General features: G+C 50.1%; 1 protein-coding gene across 2 annotated transcripts in view; it reads left to right on the plus strand.

Annotated features, from left to right (window-relative positions):
• FRMD4A (FERM domain containing 4A) overlaps positions 1 to 22,904 on the plus strand; it is a 623,578-nt gene that overhangs the window by 580,483 nt on the left and 20,191 nt on the right. For both annotated transcript variants that reach the window (XM_089906385.1, XM_022580547.3), the window contains exons 15-21: positions 5,012 to 5,145; positions 10,110 to 10,232; positions 13,869 to 14,097; positions 16,501 to 16,557; positions 17,935 to 18,172; positions 18,976 to 19,143; positions 20,990 to 21,852. In XM_089906385.1, coding sequence (XP_089762511.1) covers positions 5,012 to 5,145; positions 10,110 to 10,232; positions 13,869 to 14,097; positions 16,501 to 16,557; positions 17,935 to 18,172; positions 18,976 to 19,143; positions 20,990 to 21,852 — 1,812 coding nt within the window. The remainder of the gene's footprint in view (positions 1 to 5,011; positions 5,146 to 10,109; positions 10,233 to 13,868; positions 14,098 to 16,500; positions 16,558 to 17,934; positions 18,173 to 18,975; positions 19,144 to 20,989; positions 21,853 to 22,904) is intronic.

The following is a 22,904-nucleotide window of genomic DNA, read 5'->3' on the forward strand; positions in this document are numbered from 1 at the left end:
CTGCTCCCCAGCATGTGGGATCTTCTCGGACCAGGGCTCGAACCCGTGCCCCCTGCATCGGCAGGTGGATTCTTAACCACTGAACCACCAGGGAAACCCGGAAGTCCTGTTTTCATTCCCGTATGAGAAGGGAGGTAACAGATTTAGAGCGGTCATGTGACATTGCCGAGTCCTCACAACTAGTATGGCACAGAGCTGGGACACAAGTCCTGACTTGTTAGCTCTAAACTACTAGATGGTAGACTTCTGTCTCCGGAAGCTGCCAGACCAGTTGACATTTCCCGAGGTGTATTCGCATCACTCTTTCCTACAAACTTGGGGCTGCTTGAAAGTTTGACCGCCACCAACAACAAAGTGTTTATTCGCTACTCAGACCTTTCAGAAGCATTCAGATCACTCCTGTTTTTCCTTGGGTTCGTGCACCAGTTAATTATGCTTGGACAGTCCTTTCTGACTAGCGCTTGGCTACTGCTCTGTCGCTCTCTACGTTTTGAAATCTCACTCTTCTGGCTCCGGTAGAGAGCATCCATCCGTCTTCGTACTTCATTAATCCCGAACATAGCTCAGATTAAACTCTTACTTAGTATTCAGGTTTACAGATAATTTGCTTTGGCCTGTTGATAAGATGCAGAGGTCAGTCCTTTAGGTGCTGGTTGATAATTAGACATTTCCTTTTGATTTGAAGCAAACTATAGCAATAGCTGGGTGAAGGACCAGAGTTGGAGGGCTGCTTGTCTGTTCTGGAGGCAGAGATGGGAAAGAAAAGAAGAGAAAGATGGCGCCGTATGTAAGGGTCCTTTTGTAAAAATTGCAAAAATGACTGCTAAGAGGTGAGGGGAACTGCCTCAGTAAGCTGTTTATTTCAGTACCAGATTCTTCAAGTTTGGAGGAATCTTGGGGGTTAGTTAATTGGTCATTTTCTAGTTGGGGACATCATGGCCCTGAGAGGTTAACAACCCGAGATCTGACACCAGTTAACAACTGATGTGTTGGAAATCCAGGTGTCTTTTATCCTTCACTGCTCCTCTAAAAGATAGCGGATTTCCATCTTGTTAATTTCTAAGGGGCTAAACGTATAACCTTGGAGTGGGGTTGCCTGTGAAAAGGCACGTGTGTGTTCACGTAACCGGAAATGGACAAATCATCATAACTGAGGGCTTCTATACCATTCGTCAAGTGTAGGTGCTGACTGGAAATTATTTCTGTGTCTAGAATCATTTTAGATGTGCTCACAAACCTTTAGTTTGCAAGACTCTCGTTGCCCTGCGCCCCTGAGGCTCTTCTGACGGCGTTTCTCCCTGGATTCATTCTGTTCTGCCACTTGAGAGGATGAAGAGTGACTCTCTGCCTCTCTGGCTGGCCTTCCTTTTAGATGTCACGCGTGCCATTCAGGGGACGTCTAGAGGGTGAGAACATCAGCATCTCGGAGCACCTGGGGCTCCTCCTTCTGATGCTCTTGGTTTCCGTCAGTGCTTTGTGCTGTTGGTGTTGCCATCTTGTCCCTGGGCACTCAGCTGCCGCCCCCCAGGGTTGCCACGTTGGCCTGGTTGCAGGTAACACCCCGACGGCTTCAGATACGACAAGCTCCAAGAGAGAGCAGCTCTAAGAACTCAGCACGCTTGCCCAGACGGTGCATTTCCTTTACAGAAACAGAGGCACCGGGAACCTCTTCTTCAAATGCATTGTGACCAGAACCCCACGGCAGAGCTGCCCTAGCTTGAGGATGGAGTGGGGGGCCCAGAACCTGCCAAACCCCTCGACTCCATCCCAGCCTCATCCACAGGTGCACCAAAGGCATAAATGCAAACCCAGGGGCTCAAGAAACGAAATTTGAAAACAGTGCCTAGACCTCTGTTGCTCCTTCTAAAGATGAGCTTTGGAGCCCGAGCGGTAGCTGCGTTGCACAGAGCTTCTCTTCTTTGGCAAATGGCCCCTTGAGTAATGGCGAGGAAGTCATTTCAATCATTTCTCTCTTTCTAATTCTAGCCGGTATGTCCCCGTGTGGGTGTGTGCACTCACTCCAGTTAAGTCTACCCTACGGGGGGTTTACCTGTCCCAGGCACAAGCTAAATGCCGAATGTGCGTGATCTCATTAGTCTTTACAGCACATGCCGTGGAGCAGCTGGGCCCGTGAGCCATGGCCGCTGAGCCTGCGTGTCTGGATGTGGCTCCACAACGGGAGAGGCCACAACAGTGAGAGGCCCGCGTACCGCAAAAAAAAAAAAAAAAAAAAAGAATAAAGGTGTGAAGCAGAGCCAGCCAGCATTAGTGGTGCCAGATACAGAGAAGGCCTCTTGAGCCATCACTCTGTCTTATATAGGTTTGGTATTTAGGCTAATTATTATAAGTAATCATAATTTAGGTAGTGCTAATGAGCTCAAGACCAAAGCTTAACTAATCCATAACTAGAGATCAGATCATCCAAAAATTCTGGGCTTTACCACCCAGAGTTTAATGTTGTGATTTTTGCCATTCTTGAATAGAGTTCATTCTTAGATTTGACTTCATAAATCACCATCTCCTATTGAGAGGTTAGGCAGGGGTGAGAAGGAAAACAATGAATTTTTCATTTGTGCTAGAAATCCTTTCATCTTCTTGGACCCAAGTTTCCCCAGGTCTGTTTTTCAAATCTAAAGTCTGACTTCCTTCCAGTATTATTTTACCTTCTTATTAATTCTTTAGATGATGGAATAATAGAGCGTAGCTCGTTAAATTTTCCTGCGTCTTCACCTGTGACTGTGACTCAGGGAACAAGATTAAGATTCAAAATGATTTAGCTGTGTTACCTTAGATGAATGTGGACTGGAGATAGTTCAGGACTAATTGACATGGGGGTAGAAAACCTGAAGCATTTCAAAAAGGGGAGCCTGCAATAATGTCCAACCACGTGTCACATGAGTATGGCACCATGTGGATTTAGTATGAGAACCATGAGGTAATGGAGGCTTCGTGAGGGTCAAGCTTTCGTTTGAGTTTGCTGTTGAATTTGGAAACATGTGATTGAAGCAGGACGAAATCCAGGAAAGAGCTACAAAAATGATTAAAAGTTTGGAAGGTCGATTCTATAAAGAAACAACCTACAGGTACTAGATTTCTTTACGGAGATGAGCTACAACTTAATTATAGCATCCAACCATACGATTGACAACATTTATTCGTTTGTTTATTCAAGCTAATATTTATTAGCTACTGTGGAGGCATAAACATGGTACATTCCCGCAGTGATGGAGAGTCTCTATTTCAAACTAGAATGAGTCAAAATGTATTGTAGCTAAACACTGAGAATTCTTGAAGATTAGGGTTATAAGAACTTAGGTGCCTGGTAATTGAGGGAATATGGGGATTCCTGCTCAGAGCCTAAATAAGAGTCAAATCTTATATTTATGGGGATGATTTGAGCATCACAGGGTTGTTGTTGTTGTTGTTTTAAATATTATTTACTTAGTTATTTGGCTGCACCAGGTCTTAGTTGCGGCATGCGGGAACTTTGTTGCCACCTGGGGGATCTTCGTTGCAGCATGCGGGCTCTTTAGTTGTGGCATGCGGGATCTAGTTCCCTGACCAGGGATCGAACCCCGACCCCCTACGTTGGGAACGCGGAGTCTTAACCACTGGACCACCAGGGAAGTCCCCATCACAGAGTTTTTGATACCAAAGCATAGAAGTCCTTTCTAGCCTTGTGATTCTGAGACGCCTTCTTTAACCACTGGAAGAAACAGAACAATCGACTCTGGGAATTCTGACTGGATCATTGTCAAATCTGTCATTCATTCACTGAATTGTCCCGAAATATTTCCTAAGGAAATACCATTCCTACCCCTCCCTCCAACAAATCCTGCTAGAATTTTTACTGGTATTGCAATGATTCTCTGATTTAGTTCCTGAAGAATTGACATCATTACAACGTTTGGCTTCCAATCCATGACCAGACTACATCTCTGTCTTGTTTGAGGTCTTTCGTTTTTCTCAGCAGAGTATTATACTTTTCATTGTAGAGATCTTGTCCATCTTCCATTAGATGAATACCTAAGTATTCGATGTCATTTGATGCTGTTGCAGATGGCGTGATGTGAGCCCTTTGAAGGCACACCCAGTAATGCCCATCCATTTCTAAGACTCCCGCTCTCCATGGACACGAGAAGCAAGCAATAATCAGCTTTTCCTTTCTCAGGGGGTCAAGGCGCCTTGTCTAGCCATCCAGGTAGAAAAGGCATCATAGCTTCACTGCAGAAAACCTATTTCAGAATGTAAACACTGCAGCCCAGAAATGATTCTCTGGTCTACCCTAAATCTCTCCAGTTGGCATTTCAGCATATTTTCCTTCTGTTCGGTTTACAGTTTGCCTTCCACAAAGGTCTCCTATCTAGCAGTCTGCTATCTGAATCATCAAGCAGATAGCCCTGTGCTGCATATAAAAATATGTATAACTTTTATTAGGAGGGAATTTGCTCATGATACAGTCTCGGGTTCAAAAACTACAATACAAATTTAATGTTATTTTTAAAATATATGTGCTTAGGTAAAAGGGCTGAAAGAAAATGCAAGACAGTGGTTATCTCTGGGTGACTAGCTTATGGATTCTTTTCATACATGTCCAAAATTTTTATAAACATGCGTTATCTTTGTACTAAGCAAAAATAAGCGTTTTTAAATAGAAAAAATTAAAACTTTGTATTAAAATGGCTGGCTTAAACTTGACTTTCCCCTTCATGGTATAAAAAGTCTATTAAAATTTGCTAGTGAAATTAAAATGGGTGTGTGACATATCTTAAGCTAATCAAAGAAGAGGCGTGTAAATTTCCCCGCCTGTCCTTCTGACCAGCTGTAAATTACCCAAGTGCTGAGAATCCGCTCCTCACGCTTGGAGCTCTGAGCACCTGTTTTATTTCACACTCTCTTGATTCCTGGGGTAAATCCCACAGTCACAGCGTGGACTCCGGTTCAGTTCCTTTGTGGTCCAGATGTGCGTCCCCTTGTCAGCTGGCCTAGTAACCCCACTGTTAATTGACAGGTTCTCAGGAATCAGATAGCTCGCAGTCGGCCAAGAAAGACATGCTGGCAGCCTTGAAATCCAGGCAGGAAGCTCTGGAGGAAACGCTTCGCCAGCGGCTGGAAGAGCTGAAGAGACTCTGCCTCCGAGAAGCCGTAAGCATCACTGGTTCGTCCTGTGGGACTCTGTGTTGTCTGTGCCCTCGTCTGTCTTCACGTATTTATAAAAGGCAAGGGTAGGCGTCATAAAGGGCATAAGAGGGAAGCCAGCCCTCTTCTGTTGACGACCCCCAGCCCCCGGGATAAGCCCCGTCAGAAACAGGAGTCTTGGACCATAATGAAAACACTCTGACAGCAGTGAAAGTGGGTCCTGGCAGAATCCCAAAAGGGACCCCACTAGGGGCCAAATGACAAGTAGTAATAACAGTCATAATAACAATGGTAAACAGCAACATTTGCATGGTGCCCCATAGTTTATAAAGCATTTCCTCATATGATAGTTCCCACGCTGGATGGAATGGTTTGCCAGCTTCCTAAGATCTTGTGCCCGAGTTTATCCTTGTGGCGGCTTTTGTTTCTCTTGAGTGTATTTCAGACTTATCTCTGGAAATCATAGTGAGGAGTACCTTTGGGGATCAACAAGGAAATCAGGATTTCACTTGATATAAAATCCCCTTCAAAACTCATGATCTGGTGAATCTTTCACTTTTTTTTTCTTGGTAGATGATGCATTTTTTCCTTTAGCTGTTGTTTGTTTGTTTGTTTGTTTTGTTTTTACAGTAGGTCCTTCTTTTCTGTTTAAATATAGCAGTGTGTATATTTCAATCCAAACTCCCAATCTATCCCCCCCACCTTTCCCCCCGGTAACCATAAGTCCATTCTCTAAGTCTGTGTGTCTGTTTCTGTTTTGTAAATAAGTTCATTTGTATTATTTTTTTTAGATTCCTCATATAAGCAATATATGATATTTGTCTTTCTCTGCCTGACTTATTTCACTCAGTATGACAATCTCCAGGTCCATCCATGTTGCTGCAAATGGCATTGTTTCATTCTTTTTATGGCTGAGTAATATTCCATTGTATACATGTACCACATCTTCTTTATCCATTCATCTGTTGGTGGGCATTTAGGTTGCTTCCATGTCCTGGCTATTGTAAATAGAGCTGCAGTGAACATTGGGGTGCATGTATACTTTTGAACCAAGTTTTTTTCCAGATATATGCCCAAGAGTGGGATTGCTAGATTGTATGGTAATTCTACTTTTATTTTTTTAAGGAACCTTAGTACTGTTCTCCATAGTAGCTGTACCAATTTACATTCCCACCAACAATAGGAATTACATGCTTCACACCCTCTCCAGCATTTATTGTTTGTAGATTTTTTGATGATGGCCATCCTGACTGGTGTGAGGTGATACCTCATTGTAGTTTTTTTTAATATAAATTTATTTATTTATTTATTTATTTTTGGCTGTGTTGGGTCTTCATTGCTGCTTGAGGGCTTTCTCTAGTTGCAGCGAGCGGGGGCTACTCTTCGTTGCGGTGCTCGTGCTTCTCATTGCGGTGGTTTCTTTTGTTGCGGAGCACAGGCTTTAGGCGCGTGGGCTTCAGTAGTTGTGGCGTGTGGGCCCAGTAGTTGTGGCTCATGGGCCCTAGAGCTCACAGGCTTCAGTAGTTGTGGCTCACGGGCCCTAGAGCTCACAGGCTTCAGTAGCTGTGGTGCACGGGCTTAGTTGCTCCGCGGCACGTGGGATTGTCCCAGACCAGGGATCGAACCCGTGTCCCCCGTATTGGCAGGCAGATTCTTAAACACTGCACCACCAGGGAAGTCCCTCTCGTAGTTCTGCTTTGCATTTCTCTCTGCGATGTTGAGTGTCTTTTCATGTGCTTTTTGGCCATCTGTATGTCTTCTTTGGAGAAATGTCTGTTTAGGTGTTCTGCCCATTTTTTGATTGGATCATTTGTTTTTTGGGTATTGGGCCACATGAGCTATTTGTAAATGAAATCCTAGCCTAGTCATCTAAAAAAATCTTTTAATTTTAGGCAAAGCAATGCTTCCTCAAGTGTATATATACACAAGGCTCATGTCTCATTGGGATTTAGAGACTGTGGCAGGTCACTGTCTCTATTTATTTGAGCCTCTGTTTCCACCACCTTCTGCTTATTCCACAACTCCTTGTTATCATGTTTGAAGACTTGATTTTTTAATGCATCTCGCGTTATTGTGTGTATGTGTATATGCACACACGTGTGCATGTGCTTGCACACACACACACCATGGGGTGGGAGCCCTCAGGAGAGAGAGTGTTCTGTATATAACATTACAAGGAGCTCTGTTGGTCAACAGTTCAGAAAGGGAAGCGGAAAGAGGTTCCCAAACTAAGTTGAAGAGCCCTACTCCCCTCCCCCCAGTCCTAATGCCTTGCCCCAGGAAGAATGAAACAAGGGGCCACAGAATGAGACCATATTACAGTTCAATTTGGCTTAATTATGCTCTGGATTGATTCAAACCGGAGCCGCTCAAAGCAGACCCACATTAGCGCAAATCCTTTGCAAATCTTGGGGAAGCAGTTGTCCCGGCTGGGGGATGTGCTCTGAGGTACTGTTAATATCAGCAGTCTTTTTGTAAAGAATTCGCTGGAAGGATTGAGAAAACATGGGTGTGGGTGCCTGCATTTAACAATTTGTCAAGCCTTGTTGTGTTTTTCATAAAGGCAGCATCCCTAAACCCAGCAGGGAATCAGCACCAGAAAACTGGCGGAACATGTCCGGGCAAGGTTGACACGTCTAGTGAAGGTCTCTGTGCCTCTCGTAAAAATAAGAGCAAAATAAGGAAACCAAAGCTCCTGCTTCTTACTATGTGGACACAGAAAACAGAACTTGAGCAGCAGAAGGAACTTCACTCCTCTGAGGTTAGGGGACAGGAGAACTTCTGTCCTGACTCTGTCCTGCTCTTTCTGTGTCACACACCCCCCCTCAGCTAAGGGTATCCTGCAGTACTTTTTGTCCCCTGGGGTGTGGGGCAGCCAGAAGGAGGTGCTGTGGGAGCGTCTGGCAAAATATAACCAACATAAGAAGAGAAAGGGAACCAGGCCGAGCCCTCCCCAAGAGTGTGTTAAATTCCTCCTTCCCCAGGCGGCTCTCGTTACACATGTCAGATTAAATATGGAGAATCAAGGCCTGGACTCAAATACCTCCAAGCAGATGGTGGAAAATCAGTAGCTTCATTTTTGAAAAAGATATTTTGTTTTAAAACCACAGACTCTTTTTTTTTCTTCTTCTTCTTCTTTAAAGTTTTATTTCATTATTCTAGGGAGGCCTGGTACTCTTGCTGGGACAATACAGATTCTCAATTTGCAGTAATTACTAATACAGCTGTTCAAAATTTCTTTTACTTTGTAGTAGCTTAAATTCACAAACTTAGAGACGGCATTTAAATTTTTCATAGATTTAAAAAAAATTTTATTTTATATTAGACTATAGTTGATTTGCAATGTTGTGTTAGAAAACCACAAGCTCTTTAGAGTTATAAATCAATGGCCATTTTAACAACTTTCCCCTCCTTTTTATAAGTTTCAAAGTAAAAAAGAAAGTCCTAATAGTATAAAATCCTCAATATGTTATTTATAGGCAGACTTTTAGGGAAGCAAATAAAATGTTGCAGAATAAACACACAACTACTTGGGAGACATTTGAACCACGTTTAGAAAAAGAGGAAAAAAAACAGGGACGAAAACTGCAGAGCATTTCATACTCAAAGAGTTGGCCACTGTGCTCTGAAATGCTTGCAATGAGGAATAAAAAGTCCAAGAGGTCTTTTCCCAGTGGCCTGAACCCAGGAGGAAAGAGGCCTAGGATCGCAGTGAGTGGATGTGCTTGTACATGCCGGGTGTAGCCCCCCCCGACACACACATGCCCCAGTGTGTACAGACACACACACCAATGTGTACACACAGCAGTGGCACAGAGAAGCCATGTCACTCCTCCTGTTAGAAGGTCAGACTGCCCGTGGAATCTGATGATCAGAGCTTTGCTGCCCTTACGAGGCTGCCCGGCACAGAAGCTTCTTTCTGCATTGGTGATGGATGTTCCCGAGAAGAGCCTGCCTTGGGTCTTTGTGCAACATCGGTGTTGATTTGGGACTAGAGACCAGGGCTGGGCTCTGCCTGGAAGGGCCACCGGTCCCTTGGAAGCAGGCAGTGGGTCTCCCAGGGTTTTCTGGTCCCTGGAAGTGTCTCCTTGCATTGGACGCCTGGGCTCTACCACATGGATTAGCTGCTGACTCAGATTTTATCTCTGTTGAGCCCAGACATAAGCTGCTCATATAAAGCCTAATTCTAACGCTGAATCATCCCACAGACCTTTCAGCAACTGCCCGGGACCATCGTCACCACGGTGATCTGTCAACTAAATTCACTGTCGTTATACTCACAACAGTTAGATTTCCAGAGCCCCAAATGCACATACACCAGATTTTTTTTGAGCGGCCTTGTCAGTAATATGGATTATATTTTGTTTCCACTGAAACTCGTATTTGTACACATTTAATGTCCTTTCAACTCAGCCTGTTCCCTGAGCATCTGGCCAGAGTAGAATAATTATTGCTCAGTCTCAGTTTCTAGATTATATTATAATGCCCTTTTCTGGAATTTGCCATATAGATACCACGCTTCCTAAGAAAACTCATTTGAAAGACCCATTTAAAACTCAGATATTTGGTGCAGTGAAATAAGCACAGAGTTTGGAGCCGGAAAGACCAGAGATCTCATGTTGCCTCTGCTCTTACTGGCTGTGTGGCCTCAACAGGTTCGTGGTAGACATGCCAGACACGTGTGAAATTAACAAGTGAATGAAATTTGGGTTTTTATGATGAAAATCAGTAGCGATTTTATTTACCCGACAGGAATTTACTTTGAGGAAAATCTTTTCCAAGTGCCTCTGTTCTGGAAAGGAAGGACTATATTCTCCTACGTTTTTGGAGAAATGAAATTGTATTGCGTAAGATTATGGTTTCGAATCTGTGCGTTGAATCTGTGCTTTGAAGTGTGTGTGTATGTCCTAGAAGCCAGTCGTGTACCCCACTCTGACTCCTTGTCCCCTCATGCTGTCACACTTCTGCAGGAGCTGACGGGAAAACTGCCCGTGGAGTATCCCCTGGATCCAGGAGAGGAACCGCCCATTGTTCGAAGAAGAATCGGGACAGCCTTCAAACTGGACGAGCAGAAAATCCTGCCCAAAGGAGAGGTACGTGCTTCTCTCTGTGGCGGGGTTCTCTTACACCCGCCTCACTTTCCCGTTTGTGAGGGCGCCTCGGGATCCTATGAGGATGTTTCGGGATCCTGTGAGGATGTTTCGGGGTTCTATGAGGATGTTTCGGGATCCTACGAGGATGTTTCGGGGTTCTACGAGGATGTTTCGGGGTTCTACGAGCATGATTCGGTGTTCTACGAGGATGTTTCGGGATTCTCTGAGGATGTTTCGGGATGCTATGAGGATGTTTCGGGATGCTATGAGGATGTTTCGGGGTTCTATGAGGATGTTTCGGGATCCTATGAGGATGTTTTGGGATCCTATGAGGATGTTTCGGGGTTCTGTGAGGATGTTTCGGGATGCTATGAGGATGTTTCGGGGTTCTATGAGGATGTTTCGGGGTTCTGTGAGTATGTTTCAGGGTTCTACGAGGATGATTCGGTGTTCTACGAGGATGTTTCGGGATTCTGTGAGGATGTTTCGGGATTCTATGAGGATGTTTCAGGGTTCTATGAGGATGTTTCCATTCTACCGGATGCCATTTCCTCTCTCCTCCTGAGTTGCTCTCCTTTTACCTTAAGTTCGCTGCTTGGTCAGTATGTGGCTCCCATTGGTTGGATTGGCCACCTTGCGTTAATTTGTGAGCATTTTGATTTCTGTGGCGGCTGTGTGTCTACGTCAACAGGCCTGTCGCAAGCAGCAAAGTTAATGGGAGAAGAGTCCATAACACTCACGTGTTCTTCTCCCAGCTCTTTGTCACTGAGAGCCAAGCGTACTGTCTGATCTATGACAGAAAACGACCAAAGAAGAAAGAACACTGAGGGCACGCCAGCAGGTGCAGAGATGCCGCTGGCTGGGGAAAGACAGTCGGGCCTGGCCTCGGTGGTCCTAACCCCACCCGGCTGCTAAAATCACTGCCCAAGCCTGAGCAAGATGCTGCGCCTTCCCAAAGCACCCCTCACTTTACCCTCTTTGGACTAAACCTCGGTGGGGGCTGGGACTGGAGAGTTCAGATCTGGGGGCAGGGGAGCCTTGGGTCTCCAGTTGGTTAATAAGTGATCCAGTCTCAAACCAAGAGAAGTTCAAGGCCAGGCACACCTCAGGCCCTGGGGGCACGTCCAGGAAATGTCTTTCCAAATTTATTCCAAATACAGTTACTCATTACAATGCTATCGAGCAGAGGGCTTAAAAGGGCAGGAATCGAAGCCAGTGGAGACAGGAATTCTGTGCGTATTTAGTCTTTTTATAAAGTGAGAGGAACCGATGTTCTCATATGACACGTGCAGTGGGTGAGCATGCGGCTGAGTTGAGAGGGGAACACATGTGCCCTGGAGACAGCGGAAGGGGTGGCTCGGTCTCCTGAGATCTGTGATAGCAGGTCCCCATCCCCGGGTGCTGGGAGCACTGTTGGACGCGCCAGAATGCTTCACCCAGCTCTGGAGGCGCTTTTCCTCTTCTGTAAAATGAAGTTCAGTACCCTTATTTCTCTGGCTGTCGCTGGGATTAAGAGAGCCAGTGGACGGAAAATATGCAACTCGGTGCTGACACCTGCTGGACGCTCAGTAAACATGAGGAGGTGTTGGGGAAGGCGTGCTGGGCTGGGGCTGGGCCTGGGACTTTACCGGGGTCAGAACTGGGGTGCAGGCCGGTGGGACTTAGGAAACCATCTGGTGGAGTGTTTTTCAAACCCAGCTGTCATCCAAATTGCCTGGAAACTTCAAGTCCTCTTGTGCTGGGCAGACACCTGCACTAAAGGATCCGGGGGAGAACCCCCATGTATGAGCGCCACCCGCCTGCACCCCGTTGTTCTTCCCAAGGTCCCATCACACCTACTCGTGGTGCCTCCTTCACACTTTCCAGTAAAAGATGACTTACACTCCCTGAGAATCCCACTGCATCCCTGTCTCCTCACCTGTTCCTGCAGACACCGCTGGGAAATGCCTGTTTCTCCTCGGGATGCCCTTGACGTCCTTGTTCACACGGCAGGCAGCCATCTGCGCAGACGGGCTGCCAGCCTTGTCCTTGGCTCGGTTTAAGTAGCAAGAGTTTGTCCTGGGCTCCCACAAAACCCCGGGTCGGTGTCTTGGGCCAGGGCTGCCCTGACAGCCCGCGAGCAGCTGCGAGGCTTTGTCCTTGGTGACTTGTTTGTCTCAAGGCCCCGGGCAGGAGTCCACCCCGTCACTCTTCTCCAGGGAAGAAACGCAGTGGGCATTTGCAGGAACTGGGGAGTTTATTAGACCCTTAATGTTAATAATAGTTCCTTTAATGCTTACCTCCCACTCTCACCCTTAGGCCCCCTCCCTTCAGTGCTCAAGAGGAGGTGAAGTCCACCTCAGAGTTTTGTACCTGACGGAGGCACCCAGCCTGGCACGTGGGGCTGAGAGGCAAGGCTGTTGTATCGGCCTGTAATTCGGAAGGTCTCTTGGCTCCAGCGAACTTGGTGATCTGCTCCTCCGCGGTTAAATCCGTTCCTTTTGGGCTTTAGCCAGACCGTGGATCCCCCCAGAGCAAGATGCGTGCTTGGGCTCCCCTGGCCTCGCTGGTCGGCGTTTGAAAAAGGCACCAGCTGAGCCGCAGAGAAGCCACAGCTAATACGCTGGCGCTGCTTTCATCCTTTGGGTCCACCAGGCATCTTCTGGCAGCCACAGCTGCATTTCTGCCGGGTCCAAAACTCCCTTTGAGGGAACGTTCATCCATGGGCTCCTTTTGGCCAAAGTGAGGGGTAGAGGAGGGAGGGAGGCACACAGGAGAGGAGGGAGTGCCCAAGAGTGGTCCAAGTAGCAGGGGACCCGGCTGCACCACCAGCCGTCCACACTTGGGGCGCGGCCGCTGGTCACCCAGTGGAAGTTTTACGTAGAGGCAGGCGTGAGCTGACAGCCGGAGCTTGCGAAAAGAGCTTCCAGAGGACGCGTGAGTGAGTGCGGGCAAGGACCAGCATGAAGGGCTCAAAATGCGAGAGGCAGGGCCTCCCTGGTGGCGCAGTGGTTGAGAGTCTGCCTGCCGATGCAGGGGACACGGGTTCGTGCCCCGGTCCGGGAGGATCCCATGTGCCGCGGAGCGGCTGGGCCCGTGAGCCATGGCCGCTGAGCCTGTGCGTCTGGAGCCTGTGCTCCGCAGCGGGAGAGGCCACATCAGTGAGAGGCCCGCGTACCGCAAAAAAAAAAAAAAAATGCGAGAGGCAGAGGGCCTGTGTGCAGGGGGGCACCTGTGGGAGCCCCCTGTTAGCAAACCCACAGCAAAGCGCGACAGAGGCCACTCTGAAAATAGCGCTGCCCGCTCTGGCCCAAATGGGAAGGAAACACCAACCCAGTGGGCTCTGGATCTCCAGGAAGGCTGTCTTTGAGAGCCTTGCTGGAGACCTTGGAAATAAACCCTAGTGACCCCCAGGCCTGCAACAAGGAAGCTCCCCGCTTCTCAGGGACGGTGCGTGTCTCCAGGATGGAACAGGGGCCGAGGGTCTCAAAAGTGGGCGTGTCCAGGGCCCTGGCTGCCGCGGACCGGAGGGGCGGGGCCGCCGCGGGGCGGGGCCGTGTTGGCCTCCAGGGACGGAGGCTCGCTGGCCTGGCGCGGGGCAGGAAGACGGGTGTCGCCCCGCTCGGCATCCCCCTACGTGTGGTCTGTTTCTCACAGGAGGCCGAGCTGGAACGCCTGGAGCGGGAGTTTGCCATTCAGTCCCAGATTACGGAGGCTGCCCGCCGCCTGGCCAGTGACCCTAACGTCAGCAAAAAACTGAAGAAGCAGAGGAAGACCTCTTACCTGAATGCACTGAAGAAGCTGCAGGAGATTGAAAGCGCAATCAACGAGAACCGCGTCAAGTCTGGGAAGAAACCCACCCAGCGGGCCTCGCTGATCATCGAAGGTCAGTGCCAAGCCCACTCCCCACTGTGGGTGCCGCCCTCCCTCCACCGACCCTCAGAGGACTGGGTCTTCGTCCAAGGCATGAACCGAAAGCCCAGCCCCCTGAGCGACCTTGCAAAGCTGCTTAACTCCCCTGTGCCTTAATTTTTCCATCCGTAAAATGAAACTAGGAAGAAGGGATGACACAAATCAAATGATCATTGTTCCTCGTGATGGCCTCTTGGGAGAACGCTCCTCTCAGCCCTCACCGGGAGCTGAGCCCGGGGCCAGCCCAGGCTCCAAGGTCCTCAGAGACCTGGTCACCCTACCCAGGTCTGGAAGGAAAGGTGGGTGGCTCAGGTACCCTGAGGCCAGCATCCCCGCAGCCCTCCTCTGTCTCCAGGGGCTCCTGTCCCAATGCTTAAGCTAGGGAGGACTGGACTGCCCCCCTCTGATGGTCTAGAGCCCCAAACTCTGATCAGGAGAGGTTAGGAGTGGGTGGGGATTATATTCGGTGAACACGAGTAGGAAATACCCCAGAATTCACCACCAACCGTCAAGTCTCTCCAACTATTATGATCCTTTTTTTTTTTTTAAGTCAGTAAATTCTTCTTCTTTTAATAGAAGTATAGTTGTGTTGTATCACGCTGTGTTAGTTTCAGGTGTACAGCAAAGTGATTCCCAAGAGAATACATACGTGTATTCTTTTTCAGGTGCTTATAGGTTATAAACTTATAGGTTAGTACAGGATAATTTAATATAGTTCCCTGAATACAGCTTATTGTTTACCAAATCCTTTAAAATATATATCAAGTCTTCTTTCATAGTTTATACACATTTAAAATATTTTTGCTCCAGGAAGACAGAAAGTAGAAGAGAGGTTACCAGGGGGCGCTGGGAGAGGGGAACAGGGAGTTACTGCTTCACGGGGACAGAGTTTCAGTTTGGGAAGATGACAGAAGTTCTGGAGGTGGATGGAGGTGACGGCTGCACAACGACGTGAATGTACTTAATGCCACCGAACTGTACAGTAAAAATGGCTAAAATGGTCAATTTTACATTATGTGTATTTTACCACCGTTACATATATTGATATATTTTGCTGCAACCTAAAAATGTGGGCATCCTGGGGGAGGGATGATTTACTGGTGACTCCAAGATGCTAGTCAAGGTTGTGTCTCCTAATTGTTCACAGTTCATCAAGCGATATGAATAAGGCGAATTCCTAGTTAAAAGTGAGAGAGATCATAAAAAAACAATTCTTCTGCTCTAGGTAATTTGGAGTAACTACCCTTCCCCACTTCGCCCCTTTGTCACTGGCCAAGACTTTGTCACTTTCCCTAACAGAGCTGCATTCAGCCAGCCCTCCTGTCTAATGCCTCTTGGGACCTCCTTCTGCCCCCTTGAAGGGACTTGGGAGGCGTCCCAGCACTGTGGAAACGTCAGCAAGGCTGACAGAGCCTGGGAAGGGCACCGGAGGGACGGACGTCCTGCTGGTCGACCACAAAAGAGCGTGGTTTGCCGGCCATTCGGTGAGGACGGTCGGCAGAGTCTGTTTGTAAATCGCTATCTGACCAGCTTGGTCCATCTATGCCCGCAGCCGTTCGTTTTTAACGACCGCTCAAGGATGTACCTTCCCCATCTTGCTGCCTCCTTGAAATAACGTTGCATCACACGACGAGCCCACTTCAATTAGAGCAGTGATTCATGTTCTTCCTCGCCTTAGCCCGGTTTGTTATTTGAAGAGAGAAAACATTAAGCTTGGAATCTAAAGACCCGGAACCTTTTGCTGACTTAGCCAGGAGAGCAGCGCAGCCTCAGACAAACCACGCCTCCCTAGACGTCCCTCAGTTTCCCCAGCTGTTAAAGGGGGAGGATTCCCTTTGTGTCTCCCTCTGGGTGTGTTCTCATGGTTAATTGCATAGTGTCTGTGAGAATAGGCTTTGGAGAGAGAAGCTGTATTTATTTAGAAGCTTGTTTTCTCTGCTAACGATTCAAGAAGTTTATTGAGAAGCCGTTTACTGCCACAGGAGCCAAGCCAAGCTCCTCGCCCTAGTTTCACCCGTGTAGAACAAACGGCAGTTCACCTCCTCGGGTTGAGTCAGAACACGCCCTGAGATGGGCTGGGACGATGACGTGGCTCGGCCAGGCCAGGTGGCCTTTATATTGGATATGAAACTGCTGACCGTTGTTGTCGCCAATGAAACAAAGACCGGGCGCATTGCAGTGTCAGGGATGGGGGGTGAGTCATGACCCACCACAGGGACTGTCAAAAGAAATGCCCAACAGCATTTTGATTGTGTTTCATGGTTATTTTTTCTGAGAGAGGAGGGTATGGGATGGCGGGAAACCCACTCTTTTCACAGATAGGGCCTTGTCTAAGGGATGTGCTCACCTCATAGACGTTTGCTTTTTGTCTTCTCAGATGGAAATATTGCCAGTGAGGACAGCTCCCTGTCAGATGCCCTGGTTCTAGAAGATGGTAGGTTGTCTGTTTCCTGCTTGAGAACTCGGAACTGGGATTAAGCTGTGTGTAATCTGGGACAGCCCAGTGGAAAGCCAGGAGCCAGACCAACATGGCGCCGGGTTCCCTGTGATTCTGTCGCTGCCCATTGGTCGTCTGTTTGGCTGAGAGAGGGTGGGAGCTACAGAAACACACGTCTGTTGGAATTTTATTATGCCCTGTGGCCCGGAGGTAAGATTTAAGGTGATCGTGAATGGTGTTCTACATTTTTGTGGCCAAAACCACATTTTAACCTGAACAGACAATTTAAACACCACGCATAGTTTCCTTTGGCGTATTTATAATTTCTGGAGGAAAGAGGTGGCCACTGGTTTGGGTCACAAAGATTGAAACCTGCTAGCAGAGCCTGGGGGTAGGCAGAAGCAAACACGCCTCCGCACCTTCCCGAGAAACAGTGAAAGTGAAGGGGAGATGTCCCTTTAGACGCCTGCTCAGGCCTAGGAAACTGTCTTCTTATCTCCCATTGACCTCTAAAACCCTAGTGATTCTCAGAATCTTTTCCTGGGAAATTCCTACAAAAACAGAAGTGACCCGTCCCCTCCCCCCAGCCCATCACCACCACCACACATCGGGGAAGAAGGGATTCCAAACCCAGAAGCATCTGTGAGAAGGTTCCCATGGATTTAAACCCAACCTGGGGAGGTCAAGTCATTAATGACGTGGAGATCTATTGAGTGGCAGTTACGTTTTTTGCCCTTTAGGGAAACCTCAGGCGGGCAGTGTAAGTGGCGATTCAGACAGAGAACTTGAAAGATCTGCGTGGCTCCTAGCCATCATAATAACTGCAAGGATAATAATCACTGACGTTGATGTGGGGAACGGCTGGCGGGGTATTTACCCAGTTGTCTCAGCCCTGCTATTTGCCATCAGATTGTCATATTTTAATTCATTACACTGGTGGGAGGAAAGGACAGGCCTGCAGGGGAGCAGGGGGCGTGATTTGAATATCAGAGATCCAGCCTGTGGCCTCTGTGGACCCCAGTCTCTGCAGGGGAGGAAACGGGAACGTTTGAGGGAGACTCCTCTGTAACGGGGGAGGAGGTATAGATTGTCATTAGCTGAGGTCGATGCATTGCCTGTGATCAGTTTCCTCCCCATGTGTCAGACCCCCGACCTCCCAAGGGGCATTGTTGCTTCACATGGGCCCCAACTCCCATCGCAGGCTTGCTCCTGCCAAGGGCTCTTTCCTTACTGATCTGAGGGTAAAAGAGTGAAATTGTAGAACGTGCCCGCTGACGGCTGATGTCTGGGCGGAGTTGGGGTAGAGCGGCGACGTCCCGGGGGTAGGCGGGAAGGATGACCCTTGCTCACTTCCTCTCTTTCCTCTTTGTGCAGAAGACTCTCAGGTCACCAGCACACTGTCCCCCTTACAGTCCCCTCACAAAGGGCTCCCTCCTCGGCCACCGTCGCACAACCGGCCGCCCCCTCCGCAGTCCCTGGAGGGACTCAGGCAGATGCACTATCACCGCAACGACTATGACAAGTCGCCCATAAAGCCCAAAATGTGGAGCGAGTCCTCATTAGACGAGCCTTACGAGAAGGTCAAGAAGCGTTCCTCCCACAGTCACTCCAGGTGAGCTGGGCCGGGAAGGCCACACGAGGCCACTGTCCACGCTTGGACAGACTCCCAGGGCTGTCCTAAGTAGCATCCGCAAGCCGCCGATCCCCACCGCCCTGGGTGCGCCTCCCTGGCGCTGCCTTTCAGCAGGGCTGCGCCACAGCGCCCTCTGCTGCTGACATGCTCGAGGTGCAGATTCGTCCTTCCCAGGGAAACGGGGGTCTGGGCTCCCAATCCACGCGTTGGCCGCTGGCTTGAATGTCGTTAGATTCCATGGGAATTAATGAATTAGGAAATCTTAGGCAGCAGTACTCCGCAATGGCAAATGAGAGAGGCCACTCGTTAAGAATCCCAGAGTGGCTCAGAATCCTGAGCGATCAGCCAGGAGAATCCTGGAGCCGGACAGCTGTAACCTTAGCTGTGTATCAGCCGCTCATTACTCAGCTGACGTGGGGGAGGGGTTTGCGAAGGCGTTTTTGGACTGCTGCTCCGTTCTTCTCCTTTCCTTTCATTATGTCCTATAAAGCTCCCAGTGGGTACGCAGACAGGTAAATATCTGTCTCTCAGAAAACAGAAACTGTGGTTCAGGGGAGGGGCTTCGCAGGACAGTCACACTGCCTGTCCCGGAGAAGGCTGGTGAGGGTCTTCATCGCACATTGCTCTGGGCATCAGGGAAAAGGACTCACCCACTTCTGGGGGAGTTCCGGGCAAGCTTCCCCACATCGAGATTGAAGGCCCAAGGCCATACATAGTCAGCGACCCTCGAGAAGGTGCAGCTCTGTCTGGCAGTGACCAGCGTGGCCTCCTCTGCTTTGCAGTAGCCACAAGCGCTTCCCCAGCACGGGGAGCTGCGCTGAAGCGGGAGGGGGAGGCAGCTCCCTGCAGACCAGCCCCATCCGCAGCCTCCCGCCCTGGAACTCGCAGTGCAGCATGCCGTCCACACCCGACCTCCGAGTCCGGAGTCCCCACTACGTGCATTCCACGAGGTGAGTCCACCCATCTCCCTCCCTAGACCAGACCTGCCTTTGTAGAATTTTGGCATTGTTGGACCCACGCTGGCCCAGATAAGCCGAGAGCTGGAGTCAGGACTGAACCAGCGAGGTAGGTTCTTCTTTAAGTGAAGCAGAATCAAGAACTGAGCTGGTAGCCGGAAGCCCATGGGAGCCAAGAGACACGTTATATCCCACTGTCCACGCCCAGTGGGTACCGGGAGTCTGTCGGATAATCCCCTGGAGACAGTGGGCATGGAAGGAGCTTTCCTAAGCCACAGAAGTGGAGGCCGGAACGGCTCCCCAGGTTAGCAGGGAAGAGCACCAGGGCCAGAACAACCTCGCCCTGGTGGGGTGATCTTTACTGGACAGTCCTCATGTATCCTGGACTTCCTTTAATGCCCCAAGGTGTAAATTCATTCAAGAGCAAAAGGAACAGGCAAACGTGAGGCTTCAGTGAATCACACCTTCCTCTCCTAAAAAGAGGCAAAACCAAAGCCATCACTCCATTTTCTCTAAAACTTTAAAGTCCATAGGGACTGCAGCTCAAAGGACAGATGGTGTGATCTTCTGTAAGTGGTGAACCATTTATGTAGGGTACGATTGAGCTCTCCAGGCAAGAGTCTCTTGTCCGTTCATTCTCTCATTCACGCAACAGATATTAGGTGCCTATATGTACCAGGTGCTATTCTTGGGCGTAGAGCCATGGACAAAACAGGCCACGCTGTGCCCTCACCAGACTGACGTTTTAGTAGGAAGAGAGTCACAGCAAAGAAATAAGTCAGCGGTGGTAAGTACTGAGAAGGAAAATGAACAGGGCAAGTGAGTGAAGGGAGAGACCATTTAAAGGAGAGCATCGGCGAAGCCTTATCTAATAGGGTGACATTTGAGCAGAGGCCTGGATGGAGGCGGGTAGCAAGCTCTAAGGATATTCAGGGAACAGCAGGGTCAAGGCCCCCAGACACAGGCCTGCACTCAGCATGTTCCAGGAGGCCGGTGTGGCCAGAACAAAGTGATGGAGCGGGGTGGGACCAGAGAGGAAACTGAGGCCCGAGTCAAGGAGGGCCACACAGTGGGGACTTCGCAGTCTACCCTGAGTGACAGCCCTGGGAATCGCCTCTTCCTGTACTTGGTCAACCCAGCCACGGTGAATTTCTGTGGAGTCCTTGTACTCTGCCCCCTGCCATATTGATGGACATTTATCGTGTGGCTCCAATGAGCAGAATGGATTGTAAACAAAGAAGTGGAGTGGTAAGTATTTGCATCCGTCATTTTTAAGGGTTCCGTGTGCCACCAACCTTCCGTTTTAGACAAGTGTTAATGGGGAAATGGAAATCTGTCCAGTACTCATAACAGTACTGGGTGGAACCATATGATTGCTTCTGCTGGGCTGTTTCTTGACCTACAAAAATGGGCATTTCATCTGGCTTAACATAATACCAGAACGGGGATGATCTTGGTTCGCTGTGTCTATAGAACCTCTTTTCACCTTTAAAAGAAAAAAAAAAAAAAAAGCACCTGGCTATTGGCATACTTTTTTCAGAAGCCCTTACGTGGGCACTTTGTCCCCATCGCCCATTCGGAATCGAAAATCACGGCGGAGGCCCGGCTCTCCTCCGGGGATCAGCGTCCGCTCCTGGCTGGTCTTCACCTGGGAGGGATGGGAAGCACCTGGATCCCCAGGGTCCCCGCCCTTAGACTCGCTCTCCTAGATGCGCGTTTGCGGGAGGCTCTGGGCCTTGCGGCCTCGCGCTCTTTCCGAGTCCGACGATCAGAGCATCGCAGAGCCGCCAGCCCCTCCCCCAGGCGCCCCCAGACCCAGCGCGCCGCGGTCTCCCCGCAGGTCGGTGGACCTCAGCCCCACGCGGCTGCACAGCCTCGCCCTGCACTTTCGGCACCGGAGCTCCAGCTTGGAGTCCCAGGGCAAGCTCCTGGGCTCGGAGAACGACACGGGGAGCCCCGACTTCTACACGCCACGGACTCGCAGCAGCAACGGCTCGGACCCCATGGACGACTGCTCGTCGTGCACCAGCCACTCGAGCTCGGAGCACTACTACCCGGCGCAGATGAATGCCAACTACTCCACGCTGGCCGAGGACTCGCCGTCCAAGGCGCGCGCGCGGCAGCGGCAGCGGGCGGCGGGCGCGCTGGGCGCAGCGAACTCGGGCAGCATGCCCAACCTGGCGGCGCGCGGCGGCGGCCACGGCCACGGCGTCTACCTGCACAGCCAGAGCCAGCCCAGCTCGCAGTACCGCATCAAGGAGTACCCGCTGTACGTGGAGGGCGGCGCCACGCCCGTGGTGGTGCGCAGCCTGGAGAGCGACCAGGAGGGCCACTACAGCGTCAAGGCGCAGTTCAAGACCTCCAACTCGTACACGGCCGGCGGCCTGTTCCGGGAGAGCTGGCGCGGCGGCGACGAGGGCGACGCGGGCCGCCTGACGCCGTCGCGCTCGCAGATCCTGCGGACTCCGTCGCTGGGCCGCGACGGCGGCGCCCACGACAAGGGCGCGGGCCGCGCCACCGTCTCGGACGAGCTGCGCCAGTGGTACCAGCGCTCGAGCGCCTCGCACAAGGAGCACAGCCGCCTGTCGCACGCCAGCTCCGCCTCCTCGGACGGCGGCTCCCAGTACAGCGCCTCCTCCCAGAGCACCTTCGTGGCGCACAGCAGGGTCACCAGGATGCCCCAGATGTGCAAGGCCACGTCAGGTGAGAGGGGGCGGACGGCTCGGCGCGCACCTGGTCGGTATGGAGGTGAACTCGTGGGGATTGAAGGTTTTCTTAGAGCAGGCAGGAAGAAGAGATGGTTAATTCTAGAAACCTAGCTGTCAGGTGTGTGAGACCTTCCTTCCCCTCCTTCCTCACCCCTCCCACTCTAGCCTAGGTTTTGCCGCGTGAGGAAGACCTGGGAAGGGGCGGGGCAGCGCATCCTAAGCCCCGCCCCAGCCCAGCGGACTGCGCGCACCGCCGTCTCCCATATCAGCTTCCTGAGTAGGGGTGCAGACCATCGCCGCAGCCACTTGTCCTTGTAAGGACGGAGATCCAAGCAGTGGGTGAAGTCCGTGTCTTTCAGGGTTTATCCAGTCAAAGGTGCGCCTTTACCCTGGTGAAGGGGGCGACAGTAGTAGGTGAGAGGCAGCAGTGGGTTAGAGACCTGAGCGGTACCCTTGCAGGGGAGAGGAACACTTGAAGCCCTGAGATTTGGCCAGTGTCTCCCCCAGGTGGCGCAGACCGGCTACAGAATGAAGTGGCGAGCTCTGCCTGTGACTTCCCCTGGTGACTTCCTGGAAAACTGGAGACTGCTCCTCGAGATCTTGTTTCACTGATGTTATGTTCTGACCAAAGTAATGTTCGTAAAGTGCTTCTGATACCCCGTTGTTACATCTTAAAGTTTTCATCATCAGAGGAAGGGTTACCGCATATCCTTGTACTCAGGGCGTCGAGCAGTACCGAATCAGGTGAAAAACGGAAGAAACCGTTCTCTCCCTTAAGTTAATCCCCTTCCCACTCCGTCTCCAAGAAAGAATAACGATGATAGAAAAAAGTGTCCAGCAGTCTCCACGTCCCTGCGGAGTTTTCAGCTCCAGCAGACGCTAACTCATTTATATATCTTAGCACCCACAAAGAGGGGAGATTGTGCGGTGATGAGAGACTTGATCGGAGCGCCTTTCTAGTTGGTAGATGGGATGCTGCCCGATCATGAATCGCCTGATAAAAGCCAATTAAAAAGAGACTGCATCACACTGACTGTAGGAAAGTAA

Source organism: Delphinapterus leucas, chromosome 2 (assembly GCF_059928025.1).
Source record: "Delphinapterus leucas isolate spDelLeu-1000000601 "Yukka" chromosome 2, BTC_Dleu_Yukka2, whole genome shotgun sequence".
Classification (NCBI taxonomy): Eukaryota; Metazoa; Chordata; class Mammalia; order Artiodactyla; family Monodontidae; genus Delphinapterus; species Delphinapterus leucas.